The sequence below is a fragment of the Wasmannia auropunctata genome, unplaced genomic scaffold (assembly GCF_000956235.1).
Source record: "Wasmannia auropunctata unplaced genomic scaffold, wasmannia.A_1.0 LD334192.1, whole genome shotgun sequence".
Lineage (NCBI taxonomy): Eukaryota > Metazoa > Arthropoda > Insecta > Hymenoptera > Formicidae > Wasmannia > Wasmannia auropunctata.
The window spans coordinates 4,202-15,133 of record NW_012028698.1 but is presented as its reverse complement, the minus strand read 5'-3'; the positions used below and the strand labels follow the sequence as shown (position 1 = coordinate 15,133).

General features: G+C 34.5%; 1 protein-coding gene across 1 annotated transcript; it reads left to right on the top strand.

Annotated features, from left to right (window-relative positions):
- Window positions 1-3,606: 3,606 nt before the first annotated feature.
- LOC105459424 (low-density lipoprotein receptor-related protein 2-like) lies at window positions 3,607-10,615 on the top strand (the record flags this gene model as incomplete). Its single annotated transcript, XM_011705425.1, has 4 exons — window positions 3,607-3,910; window positions 7,148-7,369; window positions 8,765-9,178; window positions 10,361-10,615. Coding segments are annotated over exons 1-4 (1,195 nt in total), but the record flags the coding sequence as incomplete, so codon positions are not given.
- Window positions 10,616-10,932: the final 317 nt, after the last annotated feature.

Here is a 10,932-nt window from a genome sequence, read left to right as displayed (position 1 = left end):
GGCGGGGTGAGTTTCCCGTGTGTGTCGTTGAGTGGCGCAAAAGGTAATCCGGGCGCCTTGCGCCCGGTTCCCGCTGGTTGTACGTGCGGGAACGATGCGTTCTTTAAGGGGGTGCATCGTTACAGCTTTAAGTTTAAGAAATACGATGATACCGAGGAGAAAATGAGAGCTATTGTCAATGCTTTTATTGGGGATTCTGAGGAATCTATTAATTAAATCTATTAATTAAACAGTACATTTTATTTAGCATCCACGAGATGCTGAAGCACTTAAAATACCTTATAGAATTAACATTACTGTTATTGTAATCCCTACGAAATTTGGGTTCGATTTTACTGTATCTTTTTGGTTTGCAAGAATATAGAGAATAAAAATTATATATCATAAAAAGAATTATTGTTGCGAATAAAAGACTTTTAAATAAAAAATTTGTTTTCTAAAAATTTTTTCAAAATTTGTAAGTTGTGTGTTTTTTTTAATCAAATCTGGATGTAATAACGATATATAACATTTATTTTTCACTTTCTTTTTTACTTTACATTTTGTGTATGAATAAATATGAATAAATCATAAAATATTCATAAAATGTTCACGAATAAATATTTTTAAAAGCTCACAAGTTTGAATAAATATTTGAACGAATATAAATTGTAGTCCAATTACGAATTTTTTGTATTCATCGGACACAGCTACAACTTCGAATTATAGAGGCAGCGGCAATAGAAGTTCGACTTATAGAAGTCTGGCTACTTTAAATTTAAGTTACAGAGGTAAAATATAATATACATTTAAATATCTGACAAATAATTCGAATTAATTAAGGTAGGTATTATTTCGATTTATAGTGGTTTTCCGGAGCGGAATTAAGAAAATGAACAAAATTTTCGTCTTAAGTTTCGAGTTGTAGAGATTCGAGTTATCGAGATTTGACTATAATAGAATGTACTGTCAAACCTGGATAACTCGAATCTCTTTTTTTTTGTACGTGGTGTAAAAATCTTCTAAAGACCCCCTGCGCCTGTAACAGGGGAGTGTGGGGTTCACCTGGCCAGATGACAAGGCCTAGGCGCCTACCCACTAAAAAATCACCACGAAAGAGTCCAACAAGACCGGGAAATGAGGGTGATCCCGGGACCACCGAAGGGCATTACTTCAGGGTTAACTCGAGTCTCTAGGGAAGGGCTAAAATCTTCGAGTTATGGAGTTTTCGATTTATCGAAATTCGAATAAAAAAAGAGGGCGATTTAATATATGAAAATTTGACTTACGGAGGCTTTGTACGGGAGTTTATAATTTTTTTGTTTAATTTAATTTTTTTTATAATGGCTTTCAAAGGAAAAAAATCAATGTATAACAGTGAATTATTTATTGCATACATATAAATGTAATTATAGAATAAATACGAGGCTATTACTCATGGCTACACAGATAGCTCCAACTTCGAATTATAGAGGCAACGACAATAGAAGTTTGACTTATAGAGGTGAACTTTGAATTTGTAGTGGTCTGGCTACTTTAAATTCGAGTTGCAGAGGTAAAATAATACATTTAAATATCTGACAAATAATTCGAGTTAATTCAGGTAGATTTTATTTCGATTTATAGTGGTTTTCCGCAGCGGAACGGAAGGGAATGAACAAAATTTTCGTCTTACAAAGGTTTTCGAGTTATAGAGGTTCGACTGTCAAGAGAAACGGAAAAATCTTATCGAATAATTCGAGTATTGAGTCCAATTCCAAGTGTCCAATTAGATCAAATTAGAATACTTGGACTCCATTTCCGAATTCACGGGCTAAGAGAAACGCAGAATTAAATTAAGCTTAAGATTGTGAAACCATAACGATGCGATATAACATCATACTTAATCCGTATATTAATACACGGCGATGGACACCGCGATAGGCACCGTAATAAGCAACCCGTTCGTGTACATTGACGTTACCGTTGGTAGCTGTCCTCACGTGACATTAAGGCGATCATTAGCGATGTCGAACGACGCACGTCGGTGAAAGGATCGACGATGAATAGCCAGGCGAAGCGTATAGTTAAGAGTATCCCGTGGAGAGAATTCTAATTTATGTGATCTCCTCCTTCTCGGCTCATCGAACGCGGTACGCGCGCGCACTACGTTAGCGTACCTCGGAAACGTATTCCAAGGGATCGCATATATTTTCTCTCTCTTTCTCTTTCTCTCGATTTATCGACGTTTACAGTCGGTTTCGATCGTTGACAGCCGCTTATTGCGCCGTTTCCGATGCCGGGATCACCGCGACTTCTTGCGCTAACGATCTCGGCTACTTATTTATTGTCATTGCAAAAATATATGTATGTACATAAATCAAAGAGATACCGTGACGAGCAAATTGCCTTACGTAGATAGAAAAACAATACGCGTTTACTTTTATTTACAGCAGTTTTATATATTTAATTTTAAAATACAGTTATTCAGCAATATTTTCTCTATGATATTCAAGCGTAAATTATGTAATGAACAAACCGCTTATATATATATCATCGGTATCGCTTTTTTAATGAGAAAAGATTATGAAACAATTAGAAAAATCGCGAAAAATTGTTAAGAAATTTAAAAGGATACAAGAATTGTAAAAGTTAGAAAAATCAAATATCAAGGATATTCATAATAATAAGGACAGGCTATTCATTTATCGGAGTCTTTTTTTATATCTTGTTGTATTAAGAAACGCAATTTTTTTTGGCTGTAAGTAAAAGATTACGTAACTTGATTATCTCGCCCGAAATTTGCATGTTAATAGGCAAATATAATATATAGTTTTATATTTCTTTAAATGTAACAAAATGTCTCTTGAGCAGGGTTGGGTAAGTTAATATATTTTTTTAACTAAGTTAAGTTAAAGTTTAACAAAAAAATTTAACAAAAATCTAAAAATTTAACTTAGTTAAGATACAAGTTAGTCCGTAATAAAATTATTTGAGTTAAAAGTTAAGTTAATAAAAAAAAGTAATTGAAAAGTTAAAGTTAAATTATTTTATTTTATAATTTTAGAGTTTCTAAATAAAGTTTCTACTTTATTTAGAAACTCTAAAATTATAAAATAAAAAAATTTAACTTTAACTTTTCAATTACTTTTTTTTATTAACTTAACTTTTAACTCAATTAATTTTATTAGAAATTTGTTATACTTATTTTTGTCGAGCCGCGGAAAGAGGACCGATTTCGAAGGACTTCTTGCAACGTGATTTAATGAACAGAAAGTCCGCGAACAGTGATTCCTTCCCGCGGTCAGATTATATTTATTATATTATTACAATTGCCTTGATGTGTGTTCTCAAATTTGAGTTTGAAGACACTAACTTAGACATGATATTTATTTTGGGTTTACAAGAAGCTCTAAAAATGTAACTTCAAGAAAGTTAGATCAAAAGTTATAATAGTTACCGATAAAATGTAACTAAATTAAGTTAAAAGTTAAGAGCCTAAAATGTAACTAAGTTAAGTTAAAATTATTTAACTTTTTAACGTTTAACTTAACATTTTATCTTTTTAACTAGCCACTACCCAATTCTGTTCTTGAAAAACAGAATTGACTAGCAGCGTAATCGTGACAAGTCGTGATCGAAAAACGAATGAAATTTGCAGCGGCGAAACTTGGTGAGGTATGTTACGAGCACGCTCACTGCCGTCTCTGGGATCCCGAGTCGCACTGCGACTTTCTCATTCCGGATTTATTTGGTCGCTGCCAATGCACCGCTCCGATGCGTCGCGAGGGCAACGTGTGCCGTCCTGACAGTCTCGTGAGGCCCGCACCGCTTCCGGCGCATCTACCTCCTACTCGGGAACCGATAATAGAAGACGTCACTGAGAGCGGACGCGATAAGGAAACTGTCGCTGAAGAACAGAAAGGCGATACCGAAGGAGAACAAGACACAGGTAATTGGAATTGGACCGGCTATGTATATCATTTAAGTAAAATAAATATAAGTTGTGTTAAAAATGTTAAAATATTTGCACTAATAATTTAACCCATTAACGTCCAAGCGGACACATTTTTTTAACAATTTTCAGTGGCTTAATTTTTTATTTTAATGGCCTTCAAAAAATTCAAGCAACATCATTTCTAATGTAAAATTTCTTGCTCTTTCAGAATCTGCCATCAGAATTTGTCAAAAATAAATTCCAAAAAAGTTATAGTCGATTTTTTGGAAAAAAACTGTGATTTTTCACTCAAATTTTTTTTTAAATTGATATTTTCACATCGAAACGACATTAGGATGGTCTTGAGCAGTCAAAATCGCATTCACGAACTTTAAACTTTAAAACGTATATATTTCGAAATTCATGATGGCAGATTCTGAAAGAGCAAGAAATTTATCCGAAATGATGTTGCTTGCATTTTTAAAGGCCATTAAAATAAAAAATTAAATCACTGAAAATTGTTCAAAAAATGTGTCCGCTTGGATGTTAATGGATTAAGGGGTTATATACACCCAGACACGTCAAAACAGGGTCTAACTTTGCGAATTTTTTACGGAAAAACGAAAAGAGATAGAGAAGTCGAGTTTGTTTCATTAAAAAGATCATATATTTTTTTAAATATATATGTATATTTGATTAAAAAATTATTTAAAAAATGGCCTCGCTATTTGAGTTTTTCTTAGACATGTTTTGAAAACGGCTTTTGCGGTGACCACTGCTGCTCTTACAGGACTCATTTGAAAGCAAAATGCAACGAGTTATATAAAGTTAAAACATAGATCTACTTCCCTACGTAGCCGTTTTTCAAAATATTGCATTCAAACAATATGGCAGCTGGTAAAAGCCAAAATAGCGATTTGTCACTTTAAATCTTGCTTGTTTTTTGGCTACGAAAAAAAAACGAAGGTTTGTAAAAAAAATTCTACGTAGGGAAGTAGTTTTTAACGTCTAGAGAAAGCGTGTAAAATTGCAAATTAATCGTTCAAACCATTTTCGAGATATATAGTGGTCACGCGTTTTGAAAACCACGTTTCGAAGAGAAAAACGCATTTAAAGTTTTACATTCAAATTACACTATACAAATATTAAAAATTTTACTTACATTGAATCATCTACTCCATAAAGCAAACCCTCTGCTTCCAAAAAATCGCTTTATGATCCGGTCGCAAACATGACGCAACAGATCATGTTTGACACGCTCAGCGCGCTTAAATCTACTCGACTATAATTTCGTGTAACTGTTTCATCTCTCGTCGGATCGACTTAAAACTTTACAAAAATATTCTTAAGATATCATACTTTAAAAATATGTATTTAAAAAAATCGATTTTTTTTACGTCTCTAGATGTATATGCCCTCTTAATACAATAATAAATTCCTATAAGATTCCCGATATTAAAACTAACAATATAAGAATGCGATTGGAATCAGACGCGATTAATAATACGCAGTTTAAATTAAAAAACAAAGAGTTTTACTCTTACATATATTTCAAACGTTTATATGAGCCGAAACATTTGAAATATATGTAAAACTTTTTGTTTTTTAATTTAAACTGCGTATTATTAACCGCGCCTGATTCCCATTGCCTTCTTATATTGTTAATTATTTAATAATTTTTATTTATTTTTTGTGACGAAAATTAATTCAGACATGAACACAACTCGTCGTGTGTAGTAAAAAAAAATCGAAAAATGATGTCTATAAAGATTAAAATTAACTGTAAAACTCTTTGTTTTTTAATTTAAACTGCGTATTATTAACCGCGCCTGATTCCCATGCCTTCTTATATAGTTAATTATTTAATTATTATTTATTAATTTTTATTTATTTTTTGTGACGAAAATTAATTCAGACATAAACACAACTCGTCGTATGTAGTAAAAAAAAATCGAAAAATAATGTCTATAAAGATTAAAATTAACACTTGTAGCACAAAAAAAGAGAGGTGCGCGCGAAGAAATTATTTCTTATCGCAACGAATCTCAAAGAATCATTCTATTGTAGACACAGAAATTAGTTTCATTAGTTATATATTCATATTTAATTTCGTCTAATGTTTTTTAATTTTCTTAGAGAAGATTTGCTTCCAGTGTAAGAAGAGAATCTTGTATTTTCTTGTGTGAAAACAGAGCTTTGAGATTATCGTGTAATCGGGACTGTATTCTAAACTTTGTACTCCATCGAGCGCACAAACTTGTAACGAGCTAGCACGTGGTTACCTCTGACTCCTCCGTAAGCCACTTAACATTCCCATGGAGTAATCCTTGGATGCGTACAGGAATTGTATCAGGCTGCATCATCACCTCTCTAGGTTTCACGCGCCTTTTATCCGGTAATCAGCTTTTCCGTGGTGTACACGGGACGCAACGGGATCGCCCGCGAGACCGAACGGTTTCGTATTCCGGCCCGAATGCGGTCGGGCAGATTAACGAGATGAGGCGATCCGCATTCTTAATTAGCGCGATCATTAACAAAACACGAATGGCATTTCTCTGCGTACAAAAAAGCCTGCAACATGGACTGCGATCACAAGTGATTACCACACGCGAAATCTCATTACCTTCTATCATCATTTTCAAAGACTTTCCAGTACGTTAGATATTGATGTGTTATAAATTATAATAATGTGTTAATTATTATAATTATAATTATAATAAGCTAATAAACACTATGCTTATTTGATGATAAGTAGAAATCGATGGTCTGATGAGAAGAATTTATTGCAAAAAATTCATTCCGCCCCAATCAGAATTCGAGAATCTGGACTTCCTTTATATATACATTTCGTAAAGGAGTAATATTATGACTCGAGCTTCAGATTGGGACTGCGTTTCAAGACAGATAAATAGTCGGTGCGCGCAGTAACATAATATAAGTAAATAGAAAACGCCTTCATCGATTAAAGCTGTTTTTGGTGTTTAAATAATAATATTTTTGTGTGAATTTATATTCCTACATTTTTCCAGTTTATGCAAAATTGGAATAATAATTATTTAATAATTTACATTTTCCAGTTTATGCAAAACTGGAAAATGTAAGTAAATTCACGCAAAAATATTATTATTTAGACACCAAAAACCGCTTCAATCGATAAAGTCTTTATTTACCTATGTTACTTGCGTTATTTATAGCTTACATTACTAGCTATGGTTATAAACGATCTCTTTTAATATCTCTTGCCTTGGATAGGTGTTCAAATATCTTGGTTAAAGAACGCAACGATGCTTTTGTCGACGGAACCTCCCAGTCAATTGATACCGGTGAATCTGGTGACGAGGCCGTCATTGAACTTGAGACCCGGCTCCAACAATCGTCCCGGACCAAACGAGCTTCCCGACGATGATGATGCTGTCGTTATCGAGGCGGAAGTTACTGAACTCGTTCACGTTACGACGACCTCGACAACTTCCGGTAAGAATCATCAACGTTCTTGTATTTTAACCCTAAGTATACACAGTTTTTTTGACAACGTCGTATACACACTGGGATCCCGGGGACCCCATCCATATTTATTACTGTAACTCTAATAAAAATGGACATATTTTAATTAATTTTTTTTCAATCGATAAAGAATCGACCAAGGAACAAGCCTATAATATTTAAAAATCGATAGAATTAAGGAGCTTCAAGATATACGGGTTTAAAGAAAAAGGAAAATTCAAAAACGCGAAAAAATCTTGATTTAGTATCTTTTTTCAAAAATTCATATCTTTTTTGTTTATAGACCGATTTGAAAGATCCTTGAAAATTCTGAAAAGGTATACTTGAAATAGTAACAAAAAAATTTGGCGATCCGATATTTTAATTTTTTCAAATTTTTCAACAAAACTGCAAGCAGTCCTGGGAACCTCACGCTCACTTTAACTGTTCACTGCTCGGTTGTTGAGCGACAATTGCCGCGCGTCAATACGTCTTCTTACTGAGGAGATCTCAAACTTTTTTTACGTCAATATCCCAAATCCCTCCCCTTCCAATTTCAGAAATGCCCAGGGTTGGATAAGTTAATATATTTTTTTAACTAAGTTAAGTTAAAGTTAACAGTCTAAATATTTAACTTGGTTAAGATACAAGTTAGTCCATAATAAAATTAATTGAGTTAAAAGTTAAGTTAATAAAAAAAAGTAATTGAAAAGTTAAAGTTAAATTTTTTTATTTTATAATTATAAATAAAATTTCTAAATAAAGTATATATTTGTTATACTTATTTCTGTCGAGCCGCGGAAAGAGAACCGATTTCGAAGGATTTCTTCCAACGTGATTTATTAATGCACAGAAGGTCCACGAACAGTAATTCCTTCCCGCGGTTAGACTATATTTATTATATTATTACAATTGCCTTGACGTGTGTTCTCAAATTTGAGTTTAAAGACACTAACTTAGACATGTATTTTATTTTGGGTTTACAAGAAGCACTAAAAATGTAACTTCAAAAAAGTTGGATTAAAAGTTAATAGTTACCGATAAAATGTAACTAAATTAAGTTAAAAGTTAAGAGCCTAAAATGTAAAGTTAAGTTAAAATTATTTAACTTTAACTTTTTAACTTAACTTTTATCTTTTTAACTAGCCACTACCCAACCCTGGAAATGCCAAACCGAGAAAGTTTTGCTGGGGTCTCGGAAACCCCAGTGTGTATATCTAGAGTTAAAACACGTATCTTTTTTTTTTTTTAATAACGAAACGAAAAATTAGAAAAACCTGCACGCTGGGCGTATTTGGAGCGTGAAAAATTAAAAGCTTCGCGATCTCGATTCTCGCGACTGACGCCGCAATTCAATCTGACTTTTTCCTTCTCTGGGCCTTTCAGCGCCAATAAAGACAGACCGTCACGAGAGCACGATAATGACAGCTGTCAGCCTGGGGCTGCCATGCATCGCCGATCTGGAGTGCCGTATGGCCGATCCGATGTCGCGATGCATCGGCGGCGTGTGCGACTGCGGCTTTCCGACGAACGGCAGTTATTGCAACGCGCGGCGGACTGGCTGCGCGCCGGGCACGTTTCAGTGCCGGTCGTCCGGAAGCTGCATCAGCTGGTTCTTCGTCTGCGATGGCCGCGCCGATTGCGCCGATGGATCCGACGAGGAGTGCACCGGTCCACGCTGCCCGGCGCAGGCATTCAGATGCAACGACAGTAACGTCTGCATATCGAGGTCCGGGCTGTGCGACGGCAACCGCGATTGTCCTCGCGGCGAGGATGAGATCGGCTGTAACAATCGGCGAAGTTGGTATCCACGCGCCTCTCTCGCACCTCTCCTTTGTTGTAAATTATCACTAGAATTCAAATATTTTTGCGATATACGTGTATAGATATGGTGGTTAAAAAGATATGTGTGCGCGTGATTTTTTTCTCGTACTATATTGAAAACCCTTGATTACTTCTTGAGAAAATTTTCTCCCGGATCTCATTTAAAGTATATTTGAGACCGGCGCTATTTTTATATTATTCTAAATTTTTCTCCCACAGCTTCTGTTTCAAATAAACATAATTTATATTTTATTATAAAATTAAAAGTATCCTTTTTCGATCACTGACACTGGGATCTTCCAAAACTTTCAAAACAATATGACAAATATGAACAATAGATGTACCTTCGCGACAATAGGTTACATAATTCCGCACACTATCACATGTATCGAAAACGATTTTCGGAGTTTACGAGGAACAAATTAAAAATCTTAAAGAAAAATCGGGAACAATTAAAAAATTTCTAACGAAAAATCACTTCCAAAGGTTTTTATTTGAAGCAGAAGCTGTGGGAGAAAAATTTGGAATAATATAAAAATAACCGGTCTCAAATATACTTTAAAAGAGGTCCGGGAGAAAACTTTCTCAAGAAGTAATCAAGAATCTCCGATCCTAAGCAATTACTAAAAACCTACTGGTCGAAGAAAAATTATTTCGAAAAAATCTGTTTCAAATAAATAAATAAAAACGTTATCAGAAGTCAAAAGTGCTCATGATCACATTCTATCATTTTCTATAGTTATACATTAAAATGCTTTCTTAGCAGAGTAACAAGGATAGAGTAGATTAGTCTTTTATCGTAATTCAAAAAAGAATTTTGCTGGATCCAGAACTGAAAATAATTTTTGTTTAATAATCAAAATAATTTTGTAGGAATGTCAAAATAATTGCTAGAATATCAAAATGTTTTATAGTGATGCTTATCATTTTTAACATTCCATTAAAATTTTTTGATGATTCAACAGAAATTAATTTTCAGATCTGTATTCAGCAAAATTTTTAGATCTTTCAACAAAATCGTTCTTTCCATGTTGCTATATCGTATATATTTTACTTTTCTGGAAAAGAAAAACGTAAAGATTTTGCCTTATACATTTTCCCACGTAGTTCTAATGTTGAACTTTAATTTACACGTGAAATTTCTCGACACCTGTGCAGAATGTCCCGAGGGTGCGTTCAGATGCAACAACGGTCAGTGCCTGCCGGCGTACGAATTTTGCAACGCGGTGGTCTCCTGCAGGGACGGCAGCGATGAGCCCAGGGGAGCGTGCAGGACGCGCAATCGCGGCCGAATCACCGCGAGATACTGCCCGTTTAGATGCGACAACGGAAGGTGTCGTTCCGACGCGATAACTTGCAGCGGCCGGGACGGGTGTGGCGATGGTTCCGACGAAAAGCGCTGCAGCGTCTGCAGTAAGTACACTTTCGTAGAAAAGAGGAAGATTTAAGATATGCGACGAAGAATGGCGCGCTGTAAAATGGCAGAGGAGTTCGTCTGACTGATTGTATAAATAAAACAAGAGCTTGTCAAAACGCTAAATGTAAAATCGCGCGGTCTTTCTCGAGATTATCATTTCTCTCTCTCTCTGTACACTGAGAGAAAAGATATACTAATGGTAACAAAAACAGAGAATTATTCACAAAAGTCAAGTTTTATTCTAAAATTTTGTTAAAATAGCAAAATATATAATTAAATAAGTAAAATTTGGTATAATTTTTTATTTAACAAC